Source organism: Chiloscyllium punctatum, chromosome 2 (genome assembly GCF_047496795.1).
Source record: "Chiloscyllium punctatum isolate Juve2018m chromosome 2, sChiPun1.3, whole genome shotgun sequence".
NCBI lineage: Eukaryota > Metazoa > Chordata > Chondrichthyes > Orectolobiformes > Hemiscylliidae > Chiloscyllium > Chiloscyllium punctatum.
The window spans coordinates 123,855,952-123,881,930 of NC_092740.1; the positions used below are offsets into that span (position 1 = coordinate 123,855,952).

The following is a 25,979-nucleotide window of genomic DNA, read 5'->3' on the forward strand; positions in this document are numbered from 1 at the left end:
GGGGAAAAGGCAGGCAAGTAGATTTGAGATTTATCAGATCAGCCTCAATTTCATTGAACAGAAAACAGTCTCGATGGGTCAGATGACCTACTTCTACTCCTGTGATTTAGAGTCTTATGGTGAGGGTTATGCATGGCATTTACTAGTCCTGTCATTTATTTTACCTATCTCATTGGCATGATTCTGGTTAATAATGTATTATCTGAAGTTATCATCATCATTAATTTGCAACATTTTATTCCATCATTTGAAATGTTGTTGTACATATTTAAAGTATGTCAGATCATCTGCAGCATTGATGGGAAGGTTATTACAGAACATGGTTAATAGTTTCATTTACTAATTTTCAGAGTGCAAACTACAAGAAAAGCTGAAAACTGTTCTGTTTCTCATTACTCAATTTAGTCTTCACTATATTTCTACTTTCATTTCAGATGTTGTAACTTTTTATCTTCCTTGTTTTAAAGAGAATGGTAAGTCTCTAAATTATTTGTGGCAGGGACAATGCTTTCTACATCCAAACTGATGAGTTGTGACTCTGTATTGACTGAATGGAAGAAACACATCTGTACAGAAAATTTTCTTGAGCGGTAATACCCAAACATTTACTTTACAATTTTGAAATTTTAAAAAATACTACTCAATCACAAATAGGATTGACTTTTGTTGAGAACAAGTGCAGACTTAAGGTAAAGGAAGATTATAGGGTGGAGGCATAATTAGGGCACATTGAGGATGGGTGTCAGGGATGAGGAAAGAGATATGAAAGCAGGGAGAGAATAAGATGAAGGAAACTGGATGGTGATAAGAAACAGTGGGGAGGGGAAGAAAAGGAACCTGGACAGTATGGGTGTTAGAGACAGGGTAGGAAATGAGAAAGAAGGATTGTGCTTGGACCATAAGATATCTTTGATTTAAGATTGTGGGGCTGTTTGTGGGAGTAGGGGTTGCTGGAAACACAAACCTGTGGAGTTGGAGGGATAGATTAATGCCTACCAAAATGTTTAATCGTGGATAGTCACATGCTTTCTTTTCCTCTTTTACCTTTTCTGCTCTCTCCTTACTCTTTTTCTCCTCCAGAGCCAAGAGAGAGCTCCATGTTTAATTTCATTGCAGAGAATTGTTTATACTTTTTTTTGCTCTGAACATTTTGGGAGTTCTGAGCTGAGGAAGCAAGGACTTGAACTTCCCACCATTTTATGGGGTAGTCTGTTTTTTAAAGTTAACATTTATAGAGAAATTATTTCTATTGGGCAAGTCCAGAATCAGAGATGTATAATCTTAAAATTAGAGCTGGGTCATTCTAAGCTTATGTCAAAAATCAATTACTTTCACAAAAAGTAGTGGAAATATGGTACTCTTTTTCTCAAAGTTTTGATGCGGCAGGTCAATTAAACATTGCCTTTTTGTCATGCAAGAATATGAAGCTAACATGGAAATAAGATGGAGTTAAGAATCTGATCAACCATCCTCTAATTGAATGGCGATATAACATGCTTCAAGGTGTTTAGTGACCCGTTCCTGACTGTGTTGCCTCTAATCCCGTTTTAAAAATGTTAGTACTAGTGTACTGCAGCATGAATATAGCAATTGGGAAATGAGGCGGAAACAGCATACTGATGGAAATATATTGGGTTGAAATTCAATAAACAGAAATGTGTGTTACTCTGGAGATTTATTAATTATTTTCACATTCGAGAAGGCTTCTGATAGGTTTGTGGTGTTATATAAAGCCTGTTTGAACTTGACCTTGAACATTTACACTCATCATATGTCCAGTATTATTTATTCCTACTGCAGTGATGTACAGTGTTATGATGCAACAAATCATAGGCATAAGATATATGGAGATATTCAACTTTTGAGTATCTTATTTGTCATAATGCACATAATAACCATCATCTTATGGATATATCCTTCTTTATTTCTTTTCACCTTGTTTTACAACTTTTTAGAGTATGTATTCATTCTATAGCTTGCCAAATTGGCAATGATGGTTTAGAGATTGTACCAAGTTCAAACCCGAGCTCTCAAATTGATTTGGAAGATATGAGCACACTTTTAAGAAGAGATATTCAAAACCATGCAAAGGATGAACAAGAGATATTTGAGATTATTAATCCTACAGATATGAAATCACAAACAGAACCAGGTAATGTGTTGATATTAATTCAATGAAACCTGTTGATTGAAGAAAATGTCATTATTTGAATGTGAACTATTTGTTAAGTAATATTTGCATTTCGTATGTCTACTAAGTATGCAATATATTTACCCTTCAACACTTGTTAGTATAAATGTACAAGTTGATGGCAAAAGTGAAGATATTTCCTTTGTGCTATTTTTGGAAACATAATTAGAGTCATCAAAATATACAGCATGAAAACAGGCCCTTTGGTCAACTCGTCCATGCCGACCAGATATTCTAAATTAATATCTCTCATAACCAGATGACGAAGGATCAACCAGGAGCCTAATCCTTCCACACTTACAAGAGTTTGTTTACAAAAATACATTGTGTACCTCCAACCAGTAGCCCAACTTTCAGCCTGTATAGGAGCACATCTGTATACAATTAACACTACTCTTCACTTCAGACACCTCATAGGTTGATGTAAATGTTTCCTAACTCCACAAATTTAATGTTTGGGTGATGTGTAATATAGATTTATGATTAAAATCTGTAAGGCTTGATTTAGGATGTACCATATATTTCATTAGGAAAGAACAAGTAGTTTCAGGATTGTGTAATCTTCAGTATTACAGGTGCATATTTTTCCCAGATAATTTTTTTGCTGTTTTTAAATAACTTTCCTAATGTGCTGTGGAAATTTGGACAGGTCATTTTGTAGTGGGGAATATACTCTCGATGAGATTTAAGTGCTGCTTGGCTTTAAAAGATTTCACCTTTCAGGACCTCAAGAATTGCATGTAGATATTTTTGAATCAAGCTGTTCAGAGATGTCATTACACACCTCTGAAGTCAGGTGGGAAGTAAAGCTGGGTCTCCTGGCTCAGATGAAGGGACCCTACAGCTGTACCTATATAATATTGCAACTCTGCACACCCATAGGATCGGCTGGGTGTATAGTTACACACATGTTGAAGTGAGTTGGTCAGCTGTAATGTTTCTTTTATAACTTTCAATATGTTTTACTGTTTTATTTAAACAAAACCACAGTCAATCAATCCTTGAGGTTAATTATTTGACCAATGTCAGCAGCACAACATCCAATGCACTATTAGCTGGGGGAGCAAAAGAATAAGTATTGAGTGTGAGCACACTGCTTAAAAGGCTTTTGCCTGGTTTGAATGAACTCTAGGCATATTTTGAAAGTCTTCAAATTATGGAATTTTACACGAACACCATCTGAAATGCAACCTCATTGCTGTGCACCTGTGTACAGTGGGTCCATTTTCAAACTAGTTTCCAATAGCATATGACGTAACCCCATTTTGGATTAGTTTCATTAGACTTTTTAAAAGATTTTTATTTTTCCTTTTAAGAAAAACTGTCTGCACTTAAAGCAGTTGTCCTTTTAGTGAAAATAGGCCTACTAAATAAAATTTTCATTTCTTTGAAAATTCATCTTGTTCAGGTTGTAAGTTTACTCACTGAGTTGGCAGATTGGGTTGTGTGGAATTTGCACATTCTGTACCTGTGTCTGCATAGGTTTCCTCTGAGTACTCTGGTTTCCTCCACAATCCAAAGATGTGCAGGTTAGGTGAATTGGCCAGACTAAATTGCCCATAGTGTTCAGGGATGTGTGGGTTAGGTACATTAGACAGGGATAAATATTGGATAATAGGGTAGAGGAGTGGGTCTTGCTGGGTTACTCTTCAGAGGGTCGGTGTGGACTTGTTCGGCTGAAAGGCCTGTTTCCTCAGTCGGGATTCTATGGTTCTGTTTGTTCTCAGACATTTCATCACCATGCTAGTAACATTATCAGTGAGCCTCCTTTGAAGTGCTGTGTTCTGTCCCGCTTTCTGTTTGTGTTTGGTCTGTTGTGGTGGGTGATATCACTTCTGGCATTCAAACCAGAACTCCATCAACAAACATATCAATTGGGACCTTATTCACCAATCTCTCAGAAAAAGAACTGGAAGTGATATCACCCACCGACCAAAACATACAAATAGAACCTGAACCATAACCTGAGCTACAAATCTCCTCAAAAATTGCAATTCATGTTGTTTTCAGGGGATTTTGCGAGTGAGGAGAGTAGTTGACCATGATCAATAGGTAGTGTAGTTATATAAAGCAGCTCTTCCCCAGATATGCAGGGGAGCAGGTGGAATAGCAGTAATGTCACTGGACCTGCCTTCTTGAACCACTTTGCAGATCTGGGGATGTTTTGATATCCACAGTGCTATGAGGTAGGGAGTTCTAGAATTTTGAACCAACAAGTGAAGAAATGGCAATATTGGGGAGGTGGTGCTGTAGGAGTTATGTCTCAGGTCTAGTAATATAGAATCCATTCTACTCTTTTTGGGACATCAATTGAATTCCAGAATGGCAGATGGTTAAGTGTGAATTCAATGAAATTTGGAATTAAAAGTTATCCAAATGGCAACTATGTTCTCACAATCAATTGTCATAAAAACCCATCTGATCTCCTAATGTCCTTTAGGAAAGGAAATCTATTGTTCTTACCAAGCCAGAAGTGGCTGTGGTGGGATGTCAGTTGTCTTCTTTCCAGAGACAGCCAATGAAGTCTGGAGCCCGGTCTATTTAACAATGGTAGATAAATTGGGGTTATGGAGGCAAAAAGAGGGGCCAGAGCAATGTCCAGTCAGCAGCCCCATCAGGCGTTATAAACACAAGATAGACCCCGGCAGGCTACCTCATAATGACGATGTTCAGAAAGTCAGAAGTGAAAGAAGGCGCAGTACAGTGAAGAGTCTCAGGTAGGAAGGATAAACTCTTCAGGAAATTTCTTTAGCTGCACTTAGAACCTTTAAAGTCTTGCAACCTCCTGATGCAGCCATTTAATGTAGCCTACTAACCATCCAGAAGAGGCAGGGTTTGCATATTGCTGGGTGACCATTCTGGCAGGAGCAGCCATTGCCTTTGGGTAATAGCCCCTATTTGGGGCCTTCATTTGCCTAGTTATAGGTCGAACTGTGGACTAGGCTGCTGATTTTATTCCCAGAAAATTTTCCCAGAGACAGGCAGGCATCAGGGAGCTGTCCCAATGTAGCCCCTTTTTATTTTCTTGCTCCCTAATCCTCCATCTACATCAATTATCCAAATTTCGGATTATCCGAACAAGATCTCAAGGTCCCGTAAAAATGCAATTCATTATCTGAACAATCGGTTATCCAAACTCTCAGTTATCTGAACAAAATACTCCCTGCCCGTCTCGTTCGGATAATCAAGGTTGTTCAGTAATATATCTTTGATTTAGTATATATAATATTGAATTTGCTTGAATGGTGTGCTATAAAACTGGAGCAATCATGCGTAGTAGGTAATCAAATAGCAAAAAAGAAATGCAATTTGCTGGTTTTGAAGCTTTGTCCAAAATTGATGATGTGCATAAATCACATTTAATTTTCTTATAGATCTTTTTCTGCATGATGAAATGGTATTTGGAGATTACCTATCTGAATTTCAAAAACAGTTACCGAGATTGCATAACCTCAGTAGCAGATTGAAAATGTATTCCTTAAAGGATCCATTTGAAAATTCAAAAGGAGAGCATTTGACTGAAGAAATGTTTTTCAGGTAAAAACAAAACTTTTTTGTTGAAAGGGCAACTGAAGATCTGTAGCTGAAATTGTTGTACATATGCTCAGGGATATACATAGATTAGGTCTTTTTAGCCACAGCCTGTTATTGAACTATGTATGATATTTCCATATTAGGGAGAGGTTTCTGCATGACCATATTACAACAGGACATTTTACACACTGCCCATCACATGTCCTAATGCCCCAGCTAGTGATGTCATTAGCTACTCTGTTGGTAGTTGCTTCTCTTACACTACACCACCCTCCCAAGTATTCATTCTGTCCCTGAGTGTTTACATTGTTTTCATCATTTTTCATCATTTGTGTTCTAATATGTTTATATTTCTATTCATTAACCAATGTCCACTCCTGTCCCTGCCAAGTTTCTTATGATGAAGCTTCAATCACTAACTGTATTCCTTCTCATGGAGGACTGGCATTAAGTGCACACTTCCCTCCAAGGAGCAAAGATGAATATTATTCATTTCATTTTCTTTGGTGAAGTTCAATACAGCAGATTGTAATCCACTCTGCCTACTGGCAGGATGAACCATTTGTCTTGTTCTCTCAATTGTTGCTCAGCTGAGTAAGGCTGACATCCTTCAGGTCTGTGTATTGTGTGACCACGGTATTAGTTGTCTAGTGAGGAGCACCTTAGTATCAACTCTGATCACTTGTGGTACATGTGACACATTCACAATGGAATCGATTTGTGACATACAGTTTGCCGCAGGAAGGATGTCTTGAAGGCAACTTTTGTCACATTGCTGGTGTTATGGTTTCCCCAGATGTGTCTACTGGTGAACTACAGTTTTTTTTCTGGTTTCTGTGAGTCCTTTTTCTTCCAATTTCTATTGAGGATAGAAGGCTTGCGCTTCCCTGAGCCTTCTTCCCCAAAGTGAGTTGTGAGGAGGCTCTTCCCTGGTTTTCCTTGGTTATGTTTGGGATATGCACAATTTCCCTCAAACTCTTTGAAGTCTCACCTCTGGTACCCTCTAGGTTCAAACTAGAGTAAACTTCCAGTTCTGCAGTGGGTTCCAAGTTTTCTGCTGCTGTCAGGATCCCTAAGCTGGATATTAAAGTTGGAAGGTCTTCTAAGAGTTTGTTGTACTCAATTCATTGTCTGAAAGCAAAGTCTTAGTTTCAGTATTGGGCTGAAGCACTGCTGTTGTTTCAATTTGTCCCTTGCGTTGCTTGGGCTCTGGCACCAGTTGGACTGTATCTGGAGTGGAGCTGGTTTATGCTCCTGTCAATTCTGGCCATGTACCTCCTCTGAGTAGAAATTATTATGGAAAGACTGATTATTGGCTCTCTGGAAGCCTGTCTTGGAGGTATGCTATTTCTGTGGCCTCTTGGTGTCACCTCCATCTCCTCACTATCCCCACAGAGCTACATGAGGTCCAGAGTTAACTCTTCCAGCTGATCAGCATTGTTTGTGATGTCTTGCTGGTTGCTACCCCAGTCTTTCCTCAAAGTGCAATACATGGTCCAGGGTTTCCTTCTCTGATTATTTGATCAGTGACATGCATGTTTGTCCACCTACTCCCAGAAAGGCAGTATATTGTCTGCGACTGCTGGTGTAGATGTTGTTGGCAGTGGTTGCATTTAAGAGCCTTGGGTCAGATTGGCTTTTCCCTGCTCCCTCTGAGTAAAGAAGCTATGCAGATTTCTCTGTTTATTTGGAAAGCTGTAGCGAATCACAAAACCTTGTTATCAGGCAGTCCAAGATCTTTAATGAGGTTCTGCCAGCCCATGATGGCAGACTGTGGAGGGCTGTAGGATCTATGGTCTGAGCCTCTGTACTGCATACTGGATCAGAGAGAATAGAGATAGCTACACTTTATATCAAGTTCAAATGTTGTATTGTGCTTGTTGACAGGGAGCTTCATGCTCCAGCAGTCCTCTGTCAGTTGGGCCTCATGCCCCGGGAAAGGATTTTCAACTAGCTGCGAATCATCTACTTACACACTAGGAAATCTGTATTATAGGCGAATCAGAGGCTTCTACCTGTAATACATTAAAGTGGGCTCTCTTCCCACAGGCATGGCATCTGTGTCAGTGGTAAGACATACTTCACACTTGTGTGCCCTTTTAGTTCAGCATCTGGAACAGTATCTACTGATGACTTTGGTGCCCTCTTGTGCCCAGGCCTTGTGTTAGCAGTTACACTTTGCTTTGGATTTGATCAACTGCATCAACAAGGATGTTGCCAGGGTTGTGGGGTTTGAGCTATAAGAAGAGGCTGAATAGGTTGGGGCTGTTTTCCCTGGAGTGTCGGAGGCTGAGGGGTGACTTTATAGAGGTTTATAAAAGCATGAGGGGCATTGATAGGGTAAATAGACAAGGTCTTTTCCTTGGGATGGGGGAGTCCAGACTAGAGGGCATAGGTTTAGGGTGAGGGGAAAAATTTAAAAGGGACCTTAAGGGCAACGTTTTCACGCAGAGGGCAGTGTGTGTGTGGAATGAGCTGGCAGAGGGAGTGATGGAGGCTGGTACAATTACAAGATTTAAATTGAATAAGAAGGGTTTAGAGGGATATGGGCCAAGTGCTGGCAATTACAAGATTTAATTTGAATAGGAAAGGTTAAGAGGGATACAGGCCAAGTGCTGGCAAATGGGACTAGATTAGGATATCTGGTTGGCATGGATGAGTTGGACCTAAGTGTTTGTTTCCGTGCTGTACATCTCTATGACTCTAATTCCGAATGAAGAATCTACATCTCATCTAATTATGTGCTTGTTCTCTTTTGTAGCTGCAATTGCCAAGCTAGCTGCTCTGATTTCAATGTAGATCTTCTCTACACGGAAGGAAGTCTGACAGGGCCCTGTTTGCACTCTTTTGACGTTTCGGTCTTGGATTAGCTGACCTCTCAAGGAAACATAGTCACGATAATCTAAGAGACTACGAATTATTCACAAATGAGTCTATACTCCTTCAAGGTTCTGAGTACATATGTTGGACTTAGCATGGTCAGTCACAATATTAGCCCTGAGTTTTGCCAGGATGGAGTGTGTCTCTGCCATGGTGAAAAGTCCCGAAGAAATTAGGCTTCCCAATTCCTACTCCCAAACCTTTCACTTGCGTAAGGGCAAGATTAGCAGTGGACCATAGCTGACAGAGGAAGCTGGTGATTTAAATCAGTTTTTGGAGTCCCTTTTATCTGTAACTCAAACTGTGGATTAGACTTTGTAAAAGCAAGCTTGCTGTTAGTACATTTCTTTTGATTAGCCAACATATCCCTTTAGATAAATAGGATATGCCTGTGGATATTGTTCCAGGACAGCTTTGAACGGTCATCAGTGATTCTTTCCTGGTGTTCTTTGGGGTTGATAATTATGCAGAACATTGTGCATAAGTGATACAGAATATAAACCCCTTTTGAACTCTCCAACTTGTTAAGACTTGTTGACAAGTGTTGAACTGTCCATCAACTGCCATAAATGCTGTTGGATGCAAATCTTATCAGATCGAGTGGATCGGTTGGAGAGACAGATAGAAGCGATGAGGAATTTGCAACAGTATGTGATGGATGGCAGTTATAGGAAGGGGGGAGAAGTCTCAGATACAGTCACATAGATGGGTTAACTCCAGGAAGGGTAAGAGAGGTAGGCACCGATGGCAGGAGTCTTTTGTGGATATACCCATTTCAAACAGGTATGCTTCTTTTGGAAAATGTAGGGGGTGATGGATTCTTAGGGGAACGTAGCACAAACAGCCAAGTTTCTGGTATTGAGACTGGCTCTAGTGCAACAAGGGGTACGTCAGCTTCCAAGAGATCAATTATGTTAGGAGATTCTGTAGTCCGAGGTACAGACAGATGTTTCTGTGGCCAGCAAAGAAAAAGCAGAATGGTGTGTTGTTTCCCTGGTGCCGGATCAAGGATTTCTCAGAGACGGTGCAGAATGTTCTCACGGGGGAGAGTGGCCAACAAGAGGTCATTGTCCACATTGGAACCAATGATATAGGAAGGGAAAAGGTTGAGATTCTGAAGGAAGATTACGGAGAGTTAGGCAGAAATTTAAAAAGAAGGTTCTCGAGGGTAGTAATATCTGGATTACTCCCAGTGCTACGCGCTAGTGAGGGCAGGAATAGGAGGATAGAGCAGATGAATGCATGGCTGAGGAGCTGGTGTATGGGAGAAGGATTCACATTTTTGGATCATTGGAACCTCTTTTGGGGTAGAAGTGACCTGTACAAGAAGGACCGACAGCACCTAAATTGGAAGGAGACTAATATACCGGCAGGGAAATTTGCTAGAACTGCTTGGGAGGATTTAAACTAGTACGGTTGTGTGGGGGGGGTGGGGGTGGTGTGTGGTAGGGGTCCAGGGAGATGGTGAGGAAAGAGAGACTGGTACAGTTGAGAACAGAAGCGAGTCAAACAGTCAGGGCAGGCAGGGACAAGGTAGGACTAATAAGTTAAACTGCATTTATTTCAATGCAAGGGGCCTAACAGGGAAGGCAGATGAACTCAGGGCATGGTTAGGAACATGGGACTGGGATATCATAGCAATTACAGAAACATGGCTCAGGGATGGGCAGGACTGGCAGCTTAATGTTCCAGGATACAAATGCTACAGGAAGGATAGAAAGGGAGGCAAGAGAGGAAGGGGAGTGACATTTTTGATAAGGGATAGCATTACAGCTGTGCCAAGGGAAGATATTCCCAGAAATATATCCAGGGAAGTTATTTGGGTGGAACTGAGAAATAAGAAAGGGATGATCACCTTATTGGGATTGTATTATAGACCCCCCAACAGTCAGAGGGAAATTGAGAAACAAACTTGTAAAGAGATCTCTGCTATCTGTAAGAATAATAGGGTAGTTATGGAAGGGGATTTTAACTTTCCAAACATCGACTGGGACTGCCATAGTGTTAAAGGTTTAGATGGAGAGGAATTTCTTAAGTGCGTACAAGACAATTTTCTGATTCAGTATGTGGATGTACCTACTAGAGAAGGTGCAAAACATGACCTACACTAGGGAAATAAGGCAGGGCAGGTGATTGAGGTGTCAGTGGGTGAGCACTTTGGGGCCAGCGACCATAATTCTATTCGTTTTAAAATCGTAATGGAAAAGGATAGACCAGATCTAAAAGTTGAAGTTTTAAATTGGAGAAAGGCCAATTTTGATGGTATTAGGCAAGAACTTTCGAAAGTTGATTGGAGGCAGATGTTTGCGGGTAAAGGGACGGATGGAAAATAGGAAGCCTTCAGAAATGAGATAACAAGAATCCAGAAAAAGTATATTCCTGTCAGGGTGAAAGGGAAGGCTGGTAGGTATAGGGAATGCTGGATGACTAAAGAAATTGATGGTTGGTTAAGAAAAAGAAGGAAGCATATGTCAGGTTTAGACAGGATAGATCGAGTGAATCCTTAGAGTATAAAGGAAGTAGGAGTATACTTAAGAGGGAAATCAGGAGGGCAAAAAGGGGACATGAGATAGCTTTGGCAAATAGAATTAAGGAGAATCCAAAGGGTTTTTACAAATATGTTAAGGACAAAAGGGTAACTAGGGAGTGAATAGGACCCTCAAAGATCAGCAAGGCAGCCTTTATGTGGAGCCGCAGAAAATGGGGGAAATACTAAATGAATATTTTGCATCAGTATTTACTGTGGAAAAGGATATGGAAGATATAGACAGTAGGGAAATAGATGGTGACATCTTGCAAAATGTCCGGATTACAGAGGAGGAAGTGCTGGATGTCTTGAAACGGCCAAAGGTGGATAAATCCCCAGGACCTGATCAGGTGTACCTGAGAACTCTGTGGGAAGCTAGAGAGGTGATTGCTGGGCCTCTTGCTGAGATATTTATATCATCGATAGTCACAGGTGAAGTGTCCGAAGACTGGAGGTTGGCAAATGTGGTGCCACTGTTTAAGAAGGTCGGTAAGGACAAGCCAGGGAACTATAGACCAGTGAGCCTGATCTCGGTTGTTGGAGGGAATCCTGGGGGACAGATGGACATTTATTTGGAAAGGCAAGGACTGATTAGGGATAGTCAACATGGCTTTATGTGTGGGAAATCATGTCTCACAAACTTGATTGAGTTTTTTTGAAGAAGTAACAATGAAGCTTGATGAGGGCAGAGCAGTAGATGTGATCTATATGGACTTCAGTAAGGCGTTCGACAAGGTCCCCCATAGGGGACTGATTAGCAGGGTTAGATCTCATGGAATATATGGAGAACTAGCCATTTGGATACAGAACTGGCTCAAAATTGGAAGATAGAGTGTGGTGGTGGAGGGTTGTTTTTCAGACTGGAGTCCTGTGACCAGTGGAGTGCCACAAGGATCGGTGCTGGGTCCTCTACTTTCTGTCATTTACATAAATGATTTGGATGCGAGCATAAGAGGTACAGTTAGTAAGTTTGCAGATGACACCAAAATTGGAGGTGTAGTGGACAGTGTAGAGGGTTCCTTAGATTACAACAGGATCTGGACCAGATGGGCCAATGGACTGAGAAGTGTCAGATGGAGTTTAATTCAGATAAATGCGAGGTGCTGCATTTTGGGAAAGCAAATCTTAGCAGGACTTAAACATTTAATGGTAAGGTCCTAGGGAGTGTTGTTGAACAAAGAGACCTTGGAGTACAGGTTCATAGCTCCTTGAAAGTGGAGTCGCAGGTAGATAGGGTAGTGAAGAAGGCCATTGGTATGCTTTCCTTTATTGGTCAGAGTATTGAGTACAGGAGTTGGGAGGTCATGTTGCAGCTGTCCAGGACATTGGTTAGGCCACTGTTGAAATATTGCATGCAATTCTGGTCTCCTTCCTATCGGAAATATGTTGTGAAGCTTGAAAGGGTTCAGAAAAGATTTACAAAGAAGTTGCCAGGGTTGGAGGATTTGAGCTATAGGGAAAGGCTGAACAGGCTGGGGCTATTTTCCCTGGAGTGTCGGAGGCTGAGGGGTGACCCTAAAGAGGTTTACAAAATTATGAGGGGCATGGATAGGACAAATAGACAAAGTCTTTTCCCTGGGATCAGGGAGTCCAGAACTAGAGGGCATAGGTTTAGGGTGAGAGGGGATAGATATAAAAGAGCCCTAAGGGGCAACTTTTTCACGCAGAGGGTGGCACATGTATGGAATAAGCTGCCAGAGGAAGTGGTGGAGGCTGGTACAATTGCAACATTTAAGAGGCATTTGGATGGGTATATGAATAGGAAGGGTTTGGAGGGATATGGGCCGGGTGCTGGCAGGTGGGACTAGATTGGGTTGGGATATCTGGTCGGCGTGGACAGGTTGGACTGAAGGGTCTGTTTCCATGCTGTACATCTGTATGACTCAATTACTCTATAAGTGTCTGGAGAATGTCAAAATGTGTATTTATGAATGGGAATGCTTTTCTCAGTAGAGTCTAATCTGCCGCATTTAAGAAATAGACTATTTATTTCCTATGTACTTGGTTACTTTTTTGTATTTGTTCATGGGATGTGGGATTTGCTGGCTAGCCAGCATTTATTGCACATCCCTAATTGCTCTTGAAAAGCTGGTGGTCAGTTACCTTTTGGAACTGCTACAGTTCTTAGGATGGAGGGGGCACTTATAATATTGTTGGCAAGGGAATTCCAGGACTTTGAATCAACAACCATGAAGGGCTGACAATACAGTACCTCAAGGGGAGCAATGGTGTATTGGTAGTGTCACTAGGTTAGTAATCCAAAACCCCAGTTTTGTGTTCTGGAGACATAGATTCAAATCCCATCAGAGGAAATTTTGAAATTTGAATTTCGTAAAATCTGGAATTAACAGTTAACCTATTAGTGATCATGTTACCATTGATTGTGCTTTTAAATCCATCTCATTCACAATGTCCTTGGGAGAGTGGTCGCACAGGCATAGTCATTTTCATAGAATCATACTTTAAAGACACTGTCTTGGTCACAACCATCACCAGAAATCCTGACACAATGGTATTCAATCAGGAAGGAGTTGCCCTTGGAATTCTCAAAAATGACTCCAGAAATTTTATGACACCAGGTCAAACATGGTCAAAAAAATGGTGTGATTGCCAGCTAACAGCCCTCATGGCATTGCCTGATGAATCAGTACTCCTTCATGTTGAACACTATTTACAACATTGAGGATGCCTAGGGCGCAGAATGTGCTCTAGATTAGAAAGCTCAATGCTCATCACCAAGTAGTACCACTGCTGACCCAGCTGGCTGAGCTCCAGTGGACATAGCCTGTAGACTGGGTCTTCAGTAATAATGAAGAAACCAACAAAGGGAAGAATCCACTTGACCCTGTCCTTATCAATCTATTTGTGGCAGATGCGTCCATCCATGACAGTAGGAGTGATTACAGGTTGGTCCCTGTGGAGATCAAATCCTGTTTTCACATAGGGGATACCCTCCATTGTGTTGTTTGGCATTAGTATCCTGCTAAACAAGATGTATTTCCAATGCATTTAGCAACTCAAGAATGAGCATTCATAAGCGATTATTAGCCACTAATAGTAACAGATCTATATTCAACCACAACTTGAAGCCTCCTGGCATGTTTCCTGCTCTTTCATTATCCTCCAGCCAGGAGATCAACCCTAGTTACCATCCAAGGGCTCCAGCCGACATACCTAAAAAAAAGAGAGGTGTTAACCTGGTGAAGAAGGACAACACATAAATACTTCCATGCGAAAGAGTGGAAACAACATGCAGTAGGTCTATGTCATCCCACAGTCAATGGATCTGATCTAAGTTCTATAGTCTTACCACATCCAGTTGTGGATTTTGGTGGACAATTAATTTAACAAGAGGTGGAGGCTCCACACACATCCCCATGCTAAATGTTGGGGAGTCTATCACATTAGTAAAAATGACTAGGCTGAAGTATCTGCATCTGTCTTTAGCTAGATGTGCAATCCAGAGAATCCATCCCGGCCTTCTGTTGAGGTCTGCGGCACAACAGGTGCCAGTCATCAATCAATCCGGTTCAATCCATGTGATTTAAAGAAACAGGTAAGGCATTAAATATTGCAAAGGCTATGGACCCTGACAACATCCTGGCAGTAGTATTAGCGCTTGTGCTGCAGCAGTGTTCCTAACCAAGATGTTCCAGTACAGTTACAGTATTGGCATCTATTCCCAATGTGGAAGATTGTTTAGGTGTGTCCTGTGCAGAAAAAGTAGTAGAAAGCCAATATGGCCAATTACCGCCCTCTGGATCTACTCTCACTTTCAGCTGAGTGCTAGAAGGTGCTGTCAACAAGCTATCCGGCAGCAATTGGTAATCCACGCACACTTTGGATTCCGCTAGGGCCGATCAGCTGCTGATCTTATTACAGTCTTGATTCAAATGTGGAGGCAAACACAGAACTTAGGGGTAACAGTGGCAGCAGAACTTCTGGATAAAAACCTGAAGAATGGGCCTCAGATTGAGCTCACTTGGACCAGTGGATGGAACCATCACTGAATCCAGAAGCAGAGCTCCTAAGGTGATGTCAGGGTTCATAAAGTGAAGTAAGGCAAGAGGATTGGCTGCTTGGGAACCAGCTTTAGGGACTGAGAGTCATACTGGGAGGAAGATTGAATTTAAAGTCTTTATTTGTATGGTTTGCAATTTGTGAGGAATTGATAGATAGAGTGAGAAATTTGATTTTGGTGAGTATCAGGTAAGATTGAGTAATTATTTTCTAGATTATTATTTGTAGTTGATATTATTCACAGTGACAAGAGACGTCAGCACTGTGGAATGCTCCTCCTGAAATATGTGGAAAATCGGGGACATTTCCATTGTCCATGGTGACCATGTATGCAGGAAGTGAGTGCAGCTGAAGCTCCTGATTAATCACATGGAGCGGCTGGATTTGTGATGAATTCATTATGGAGCATCCATGACGCTGAAGACATCATGGATAGCACGTTCAGTGAGCTGGTCACACCATAACTAAACGCTACACATGCAGAAAAGTGTTGGGTGACCACAAGGAAGACTAATAAGAGTGGGCAGACAGTGCAGGGCCTTCTGTGACCATTCACCTGAAATCCTACCACATTGAATACTGTTTGTTGGAGCTGGTCTCTCAGGGGAAAGTGGCAACAGTTGGCTCTGCTGCATAGCAAAGGTGAAAAAAGACTGGTAGAGCTTTCGTGATATAGGGGACTCTGTGTTGTATGGAGAACTGACAGGCAGTTCTGTGCAGTAAACAAGATTCTTCGAATGGTATGTTGCCTCCCTTGTGCCAGGGTCAGGGATGTCTAAGGCCATTCTGAAGAGAGAGAGTGAACAGCCAGCAGTCGTGGACCTGTCAGGACGAAGACATGGTCGAAAAAAAGAAATGAGGTCCCGCAACAAGAATTTTATAGACCTAGTTAGTAGATTAAAGAGGAAGATTAATAAAGTTGTAATCTTCAGATTACTTCCAGTGCCATGTGCTCATGAGTATAGGTTTAGGAACATAGGTTAGATGAATACATGGCTAAAGAGTGGTATAGGAAGGAGAACTTTAGATTTCTGGATCATTGGAACAGCTTCTTGGTAGGTGGGACCTGTAGAAGTGGATGGGTTGCACCTGAACTGGAATGGGTTCAATATCTTTGCTTGGAAGCTTGCTCATGCTGCTGGGGAGGGTTTAACCTAATTCCTCTAAATCCTTCCTATTCATATACCCATCTAGATGTCTTTTAAATGTTGTAATTGTACCAGTCTTCACCACTTCCTCTGGCAGCTCATTCCATACATGCACCACCCTTGGCGTGAAAATGTTGCTCCTTAGATCTCTTTTAAATTTTTCTCTTTTCACCCTAAACCTATGCCCTCTAGTTCTGGACTCCCCCACCCCAGGGAAAAGACCTTGTCTATTTACCCTATCCATGCCCCTCATGCTTTTATAACTCTCTGTAAAGTACAAAAAGAATTCAAGCTTTTGTGTTCCTCCTGGAGTGAAGGGCAAGGGCAGCAAGTCCAGGGAACCCTGGATGTCAAGGGATATCAAGACTTTGAAAAAGAAAAAGAAGGAAACATATGTCAGGTACATCGTATCAAAAATAGGGAGGGTCCTTCAAAAGTTGAGAGTTTGAGGGGGTTGTTTAAAAAGGAAATCGGGAGGGCACAGAGGGGCCAGCTTTGGCATGTGGGATCAAGGAAAACCTCAAGGCATTTTAAAAGTATATTAAGAGTAAGAGGATTACTAGGGAAAGAGTGGAAACTATGAGAGAACAAAGGGGTAATTTGTGTGTGGTGATAGTGGATGTAGACGACGTCTTAGTTAACTACGTCTCATGTGTGTTCGTAGAGAAGAAAGACATAGTAGCCAGGGATTTCATTTGGCATAGCGAGGTTCTAGAACATGTTAAGATTAACAGGGAGGAGGTTTTACATGTTTTAGTGGGTATAAAAGTGCATAAATCCTGATGAGATGTATCCCAGCCCACAATGGAAGGCAAGCAAAGAGTTTGCTGGGGCCCTGGCAAAAGACTTAGTACTTTGCTGGCAATAAGTGAAGTGCCAGATGAGTGGAGGATAGATAATATGGATCCTTAGTTTAAGAAGGGCAGCATGGATAGGCCAGGTAATTATAGACCAGTCAGCCTGACATCAGTGGTAGGGAAATTATTGAAACAAATTCTGAAGGACAGCATTAGTTAATAATTGGAAAGACAAGGATTGATCAGGATAGTCAGATCAACTTTATTAGAGGGAGACCCTGTCTGGATAATTTAGGTGAGGTTTTTGAAAAGGTGACTAAATATATTGAGGGTAGTGCAGTTAGCATGGTTTACATGGACATCAGTAAGGCCTTTGACAAGGTCCCACATGGAAAGCTAATCCAAAAGGTACAATCCCATGGAATCCAAGGCAAGTTGGCAATCTGGATCCAAAGTTGGCTTGCAAATAGGAGGCAAAGGGTAATGATAGACACTTTTATCTTTGTGATTGGAAGCCTGTGACTAGCAGTTTACTACAGAGATCAGTGCTGGGCCCCTTGCTATTTGTTATACAAAGAGAACAAAGAACAATACAGGACTGAAACATGCCCTACAGCCCACCATGACTGTGCCAACACATGAGGCCTTTCCAACTTCCCAGTTCGGCAAACATACCCACAACTACAGCATATAATGCCTTTTTAAACTAAAAGCCTCTTGTCCATATCTTTCTGTTGCCTACCCATTCGTATATCTGTGAGGATGCCTCTTAAGTGTTACTATTGTACCCACCTCCATGACTGCTTCTGGCAGTGCATTCCAGGCACTTAGCACCATCTGTGTAAAATTTCTGCCTCTTTTTGCATCTCCTTTAAACTCAGCCCCTTTTACCTTAAACCAATGTAATCTATTAATTGACATTTCAACCCTGGGAGAAAGACTTTGACTATCCATTCTGCCTTTCAAAATCTGGTAAACTTCTATCAGGTTGCCCCTCGTCCTTTGATATTCAAGTGAAAACAAACCACGTTTGTCCAATCTGACCTTCCAGTTAACATCCTCCAAACCAGGCAACATCCTGGTAAGCCATTTCCATACTCTCTCCAAAGCCTCTACATCCTTTGGTGACCCGAACTGTACACTATACAGGTCATTCTGTTATGATGTGCGTTTCATCAATGAACATTTGCTGTATCACGATTAATGAATTAGGGACACTGTTTCTAAAGCATGAACTTTTAAAATGTGTGCTGGCTGTAACGCGATTACAGTGACAACACTTTAAGCACTGTTTCTAAAGCAGGATTATTTTATATCAAGGGGGGCTACACAAAAATGTAACCATTACATTATAGAAGAACTGACTGCATTCCAACTGTGCCCTGACTAAAGGTCTAAACTGTGTACATTAATGACTTGGATGTGAACAGAGAGGAGATAATTAGTAAGCTTGCAGATGACATTGAAAATTGATGGACAATGAGGAGGGTGGTCTTAGGCTACAATCTGATATTGATCAGCTGATAAATTGAGCAGAGCATTGGCTGGTAGAATTTAATCCTGAGGAGCGTGGGGCGATGCATTTTGGGAAGTCTAATAAGGGAAAGACATAGACAATGAATGGTACGTCCCTAGGGAGCACTGAGAAACAAAGGGATTTCGTGTATAAGTCCAGAGATTCCAGCTCAGTAACTGTCCCCATAACTTGTCCGGACTTGTCCTACCTGCCTATCTTCTTTTCCACCTATCCACTCCACCCTCTCCTCCTTGACCTATCACCTTCATCCTCTTCCCCCACTCACCCATTGTACTCTATGCTACTTTCTCCCCATCCCCACCCTCCTCTAGCTTATCTCTCCACGCTTCAGGCTCACTGCCTTTATTCCTGATGAAGGGCTTTTGCCCGAAACGTCGATTTCGAAGCTCTTGGATGCTGCCTGAACTGCTGTGCTCTTCCAGCACCACTAATCCAGAATCTGGTTTCCAGCATCTGCAGTCATTGTTTTTACCTCGTTGATTTTGATCCCTAAAGGTGTCAGCACTTGCAGATAGGGTGATGAAGAAGGCATACAGGGTGCGTGTCTTCCTTAGTAAGGATGTAGAACATAAGAGAAGGAAGTCTTGTTACAACTTTATAAAACTTTGGTTAGGCCAGAGCTGAAACACTGTACGCGGTTCTGGTTGCCACTTTATCAGAAGGATGTGATTGCACTGGAGAGGGTGCAGAGAAGGTTCACCAGGTTGTTCCCAAGGACTAATAGTCTCAGTTATGAGGAGAGACTGGAATGGCTTGGTTTAGTTTTTGTTGGAGCAGAGGAGGCTGAGGGTGGGGTGGGGGGGGTTATTTGATTTGGCTATATAAAATTGAGAGACATAGACAGAGTAGATCGTGACAATCTTTTCCCTGTGACAGGTATGTCTAAGACTAGAAGGCAGAAGATTAAGGTGATGGGCACGTGGTTTAGAGGAGATTGGAAAAAAGTATTTTTCACCCTGAAAGTGGTAGAAACATGGGTCTTGTTACAGGATAGGGTGGTAGAAGCAGATACTGTCACAACATTTAAGCATCTGGATGAGTACTTGAAATGCCAGTTGACTTGGACCAAGTGAAGGTAAATGGGATCTCTGACCATCTCTGACACATCCCTCCTCTTCCTGGACGTCTCCATCTCCATTAATGACAACCGACTTAACACTGACATTTTTTTACAAATCCACTGACTCCCACAGCTACCTGGATTACACTCTTCCCATCCCACCTCCTTCAAAAATGCTATCCCGTATTCCCAATTCCTCCGCCTCCGCCGTATCTGCTCCCAGGAGGAGCAGTTCCATCACAGAACACACCAGATGGCCTCCTTCTTTAGAGATCGCAATTTCCCTTCCCACATGGTTGAAGAGGGTGGTGGAAGGTAGCAAAGAGTACAATGGGTGGATGGAGGTGGAAATGAATGTGATAGGTCAGAGGGGAGGGTGGAGCGGATAGGTGGGAAGGGAAATTGGCAGGTAGGACAGGTCATGAGAATGGTGCTGAGCTGGAAGTTTGGAACTGGGGTGAATGCCTCATCTTCTGCCTCAGAACACTTCAATCCCAGGGCATCAATGTGGACTTCACCAGTTTCCTCATTTCTCCTCCCCCCGTCTGATCCTCTTTTATAATGATTGGTAAAACCTCTTCAATCTTAATACCAACATTTTTGATAAAATTTTAAAGTCCACATTCAATAAGGATATAGGTCTGCATGATGTACAGTCATCTGGGGCTTTTCCTATCTTAAGAATGAGAGAGATATTTGCTTCTCTCAGAGAAGGTGGGAGGCTACCTTGACAGTGTGAATAAGTGGTCTGGCCAATATGTCTATGAATTCTTTGTAGAACTCAGCCTGGAATCTGTCTGGTGTGGGTGCTTTATCACTCTGGAGCTGCCTCACCGCCTCCTGGACTTCCTGGGTTGTCAGGGGGACATGCAAAAGCGCCACCTGCTCCGAGGTTGGGCCTGAGAGGGCCAGATTTTTAAAAAAATTACACCTTCCTCGTTCTGTCCTCATGGACCTCCGACTTGTACAATTCGAAATAGAATTTTCTAATGACTGCATTAATCTTTTTAGGATCATAATTCAGGGTACCAGCATCGTCTCTAATAGACGTAATTGTTTGGGGAGCCTTTTTTTTCTGGCAAGGTTTGCTAAATACCTGCCTGGCTTATTGCTATATTCAAGTAATCTCTGTTTCGCAAATAGTATCTCCTTCTTTGTTATTTGAATAAGTGTGGTATTCAATGTTGCCCTGAGAGCTACAATCCGCTTTAGTTTAGTAATTGGCATACGCTGTCTCAGCTGCCTTCAGGCAAGCCTCGAGCTGACGCTGTTGTTCTCCCTTTTGTCTTTCCTGAGTTGCAGAATTTGAGAATAGCAAGCCACGTGCATATGTCTCAGCAATCTCTCACATCACCGATGGGTTACCGGCCGTGCCTGAACTGATTTCCCAAAAAGTTTTAAATTCCTGCGAGAAATATTCTATGAGCTTATTATCCTTCAACAGGAAAGGGTCCATACCCCAGTGTTGGGAACCTATCTCGTCATTGCTAGTCTTAACCTCCATGTACACTGCTGCATGGTCAGAAATAGCTATCTCACCTATTTTACAAGAGAATATCAAATTCAGAAAGGTCAAAGGGGCAAAAAACATATCAATTCTGGTATGGCACTTGAGTGGGTTAGAATAAAAAGTAAAATCTCTACCCTCAGGGTGAAGACATCTCCATACATCTACCAGCCCCAACTCCCTATTCAGATCAGGCAACTGCCTAAATCTCAAAGATACACCCATGGAGCTCCTAGGTATCCTGTCCACCTCGGTGTCGATAAAACACTTAAAATCTCCCCCTATAATTGTGTGATGCACCCCGAGAGCCATCAACTTGGAGGGCGCATCTGTTACAAATTTAAAAGGATATGCCGGGGGGGTGGGGGGGGGGGGCGCAATAAACATTCAAAATCCCGTATTCCTCTCCATATGTTAGGGCTTTAAGTAATACATACCCTTCTGGACTCATCTTTTATCTGGCTTAGCATTTGGAAGGGAAGATTCTTCCGGATAAGAATGGCCACTCCCCTGCTTTTTGAGCTAAAAGATGAAAAGAACACCTCACCAAATCCACCCTGCTGCAGCTTCGAATGCTCCTTATCAAGTAGATGTGTCTCCTGTAGAAGGGCTACATCAACCCTCTCTTTTTTATGACTTGATAATATCTTTTTCCTTTTAATTGATGAATGGCTCCTCTTGACATTCCAGGTGCACTATTTAAACAAATGACTAACCATGATCGTTCAAGCAAGATTGAGACTGCCCAGGAGGAAGGACCCCACTCAAAAGGCATTGAGTAGAGACCATAAACAATTCACATATAAAAATAACATAAGATATAATTAAAAGGAGACTTTCCTCCTTGTCCACAGGAGGTACTCCTACCTTCCAGTAATCCCACCATAATAGCTCCCAGCTAGAGCCATGCCCTCGGCCCAGACATTACAAAGTAAGATAAACAAATGCCAATATCATAATACAAGAGTTAAAAGTGTGCAATGAACCCACCTCTTCCATGTTATTACCTAGGCACTCTTAAAAAGCAGCAACACAAAATAAAATAAATAAAAATACAATCCCAGCAAATATTAAGGAACAAAAAAACAACTTAGAAACGTCCCCCAACAATCGGATAAAACAAGCGAGTTATAGATAAGAGTAAGAAGAAAGAACTCCTGTGAGGAAGGATGGAAAACAGAAAGAGGGAAAGAGGAGGAGAAAAAAACGGAAGGGGGGTAAGATAAAGTCACTATCCATATAGTTCAAGCCCATCAATCTACTTGAGAACATCCAAAAATTCTGTTACTTTTTCCAGCAATCCGAAGTTATCCAGAGATCCTCCGTGGCTGAAGCACAGCGTTGCCGGGTATCACATGGGGGCCCTGTCTGTTGCGAACTCCATGGTCCTTTGCCTTTGGTCATTTTAAAGTGCTTCAAACTGCTTAAATTTTATGCAGAATGACTGTAGCTGCTGGGAAAAAGCTATTTATAGTAGTTTAAAAAGTGAGGGGAGGATAGGTACCCCACTTTGCCTGGGTCTTGGGCAGTGCTCAGCAGACTCAGACCTACTGGGTCGCCGCCATCTTGAATCCCCCAATAGGTCACCTCTTAACATTCTGGAGTTCAACGAGCACAGTCTCCTCACAACTGAAATCCATTATTTATGATAACATCCTCAAAAGCCTCTGTTGTATCTTTTCTAAGGCCCGGTATTATCCACAATACTCAAGCTGAGGCCTGTCCTGTGATTTATGAAGTGTTAACAAGATCCTTTTTCTTGAACATTCTATTTCTCTATTTATAAACCAAGTTACCCACATGCTTATTAACTGTCTTATCATCTTGCTTTCCTTGCCATCTTTCAGCAATTATACACAAGGTCTGTCTGCTCCTCTACACTTTTCAAAATCCTACTGTCTTTCTATATTAGTCCTCTCAAAGGTCATCACCTTACATTTTTTCTGTATTTAATTTTCTTCGGCTGGGCTAATTCCCACAGAACCCCTATGTTTTGTCTTACACACTTGATCTTGTACTCCAAACGGATCATGGGTCATAGAAACAGGATCAGACTATTCAGCTGCTCAAACTTGCTTTGCCATTCTAGATCATGGTAGATCACCTTCCTTACCACAATTTTCTTGCACTATCCCCGTATTCTTTGATGTCACTAGTCTTTAGAAATCATTGAATCTTGAACTTGGAGATACTCAATGACTAGCTGCAAATGTTCTGAATATTGGAATCAGTCTGGTCTCCTTTGTACACTATTTGTGGTGAGCATATCCTTCCTAGGTTAAGGAGACCAAAAACTGCACAATATTTCAGGTGCAGCTGTGCTATACACTTAAAGCAAGATGATCAAGACATCATATCAGAAAGTTACATAAACATCTTGCTTATGCATATGAAGTTGAATATCATAATTCTATAATATTCTAATTACTGAAACTGAAAAATTTAGGATCATAAAAAGACCAATAGTATTCATTTAATTTTGAAGTAAATATATCTGGGAAAATGCAAGGAAGATCTCTATCTGTAATATAACTCAGGCTATTCAATTGAAGATACTTCATAGGGCTCATGGCACCAGAGCAGCTTGCAAAGTTCAAGGCAGGAGTGTCTCCAATGTGCCCTAAGTGCAAAATAGAAGTTGGTACTCTCACTCATTGTCTGTGGACATGCCATAAGATTCATAGATATTGAGACAGTGTAGTGAATGCCTTGGCAAAGATTTTGGGAATGGAGATTGGTTTGGACCTAGTGTCTCTCCTTTTAGGCTTTCCAAATTTCCCTTCTCTGGTAGCCCCATTCTTCTTGCCCTTCATAGCTCATCTCACCATCCTACTTGCCCTATTGTGGAAAGCCTGTGTATCTAATGTGTGCCTTAATAATTTTATATTTTGTCCCAGTAGATCCATTAAAAATCAGGTCACAAACTATTCAAAAACATTGTCTTTTAATGGCAGGGCATGAACATGCAATGAGTGCACCCCTGTAGATGCATTAAGAGTAAACATAGACATAAAAAATACAGATTTATGGTTTTAAAATTCTAAATAAATCATATCTATATGTTTGATCCAATTTACACCTTCGATTGTCTAACTTTACTTCAACTGAAGTCTAAAAGTTGAATAATGTGTGCAATGTGGCACGTGCCTATATAGGTAAAACTTCAAACCTCAATGTTTAAAACAAAGCATTTATTAGTAGATGTTTGCAAATTCTACAGGAATTCAAGTGACCGTGATTTTAACTTGTGGTTATAGTTGATAGTAACTGCTTATAAATTTCGAATTTACAGAATCATGGAACTATCACAGTGCAGAAGGAGGCTATCAGACCCATGTGTGTGCACCAATCCAATTATTGAGTTAGGCTGTATTGTCTAGTGCCAATCTCCTGCCTTTCCCCATATCCCTGCACACCATTACCATAAAAAAAATCCAACATCCACTTTAATGCCTTAATTGAACCTGCCTCCATCACATTTCCAATAGCTCACTGTTTGGAAAAGGTTTTTTTCTCACCACCCTTGCTTCATTTGCGCATTACTTTATATCTATGCCTTCTTGTTCTTATTTCTTCCACAAGCAGAAACAGCTTCATCCAATCTACTGTGTCTAGCCTGCTCATGATTTTGAAAACCTCAATCAAATATCCTCACATTTCTTTCCAGAGAGAACAATCCTAACTTCTTCAATCTTTCTTCATAGCTGAATTTTCTCACACCGGGAACTAATTTAGTAAATCCCTTCTGCATTCTTTCCAATGCATTTGCATTCTTCCTTTAATGTGGTGCCCAACACTGTACACAATACTTCCGCTTAGGTCTAACAAATATCTTGTACAAGTTCAACATCACTTGCTTGCTCTTGCAATCTGCCCCTATTAATAAAGCAAGAAATGTTGTATGTTTTATTTACTGCTCTCTCCACCTGTCCTCCTACCTTCAATGATTTGTGCAACACATGAACCCAGATCCCTCTGCTGCTGCACCCCATTTAGAATTCTATCACGTATTTTCGTATAGTGTTCTTCCAACCAAAGTGTATCAACTCTCATTTCTCTGCATTGAAATTCATCTGGTACCTATCTACCCACTCATTTGTAGCAATATTGATATTTGTCAGTCTTTTGGGGGGGTGGGGGGAGGTGGTAAACAAGGCATTACTGACATAGGTGATGCAGTTAAGAGGAGCAGACTTTGTCATCTAGGAGATATCACCATCTGGTTGCTGGAAGAACAGAGGGCAAGAAATTCAGGATAGTCATGATTTTGATAGCCACCAGCACTGCATGGTCACCTGGCCCCTTTGAAGGAGATTTGATTCCAGGAGGCTGCTGCCACAATTTCTCACTCAAACTTTGCCTTCTGAGGCACAGTTGATCTGTCATGTTCAAGAAGCTTACCCTGTGACTAGGATGCTGTCCTTGTTTCCTTCAACCTGGAGCTCTCATTCCATTCTCTCCATCCTACAGACTGCATGTGACCATCTACTGCTAGTGTCAGTGCCGTTGTTTTGCTGCTACTGCTCTGGGGTAGCATAGCAGATCTTGTTGCTCCTCTTTGGAGGTCTAACTGTTGAAAATATTACTCCCATGCTGCAGTGAGAGCTGACAGCAAGAAAGTTAAGTTGAAGTTGAGTATACTCCAAGGCACTTGAAAGTATCTCCAAACAATTGCAAATGAGACTCAAAGTGGTGCATTTAGGTTAGCAGAAGTAATCCGATAAGCACAAGTGTTCGATAGTGGTTACTCACGAATTTGCTGATTGCACCTTTGCAGT

General features: G+C 41.5%; 1 protein-coding gene across 1 annotated transcript in view; it reads left to right on the plus strand.

Moving 5' to 3' along the window:
• The window catches only part of shoc1 (shortage in chiasmata 1), a 117,107-nt gene that overhangs the window by 20,184 nt on the left and 70,944 nt on the right, over positions 1-25,979 (plus strand). Inside the window, exons 4-6 of the mRNA XM_072591310.1 lie at positions 500-590; positions 1,956-2,152; positions 4,632-4,908. Of these exons, the coding sequence (XP_072447411.1) occupies positions 500-590; positions 1,956-2,152; positions 4,632-4,908 (565 nt within the window). The remainder of the gene's footprint in view (positions 1-499; positions 591-1,955; positions 2,153-4,631; positions 4,909-25,979) is intronic.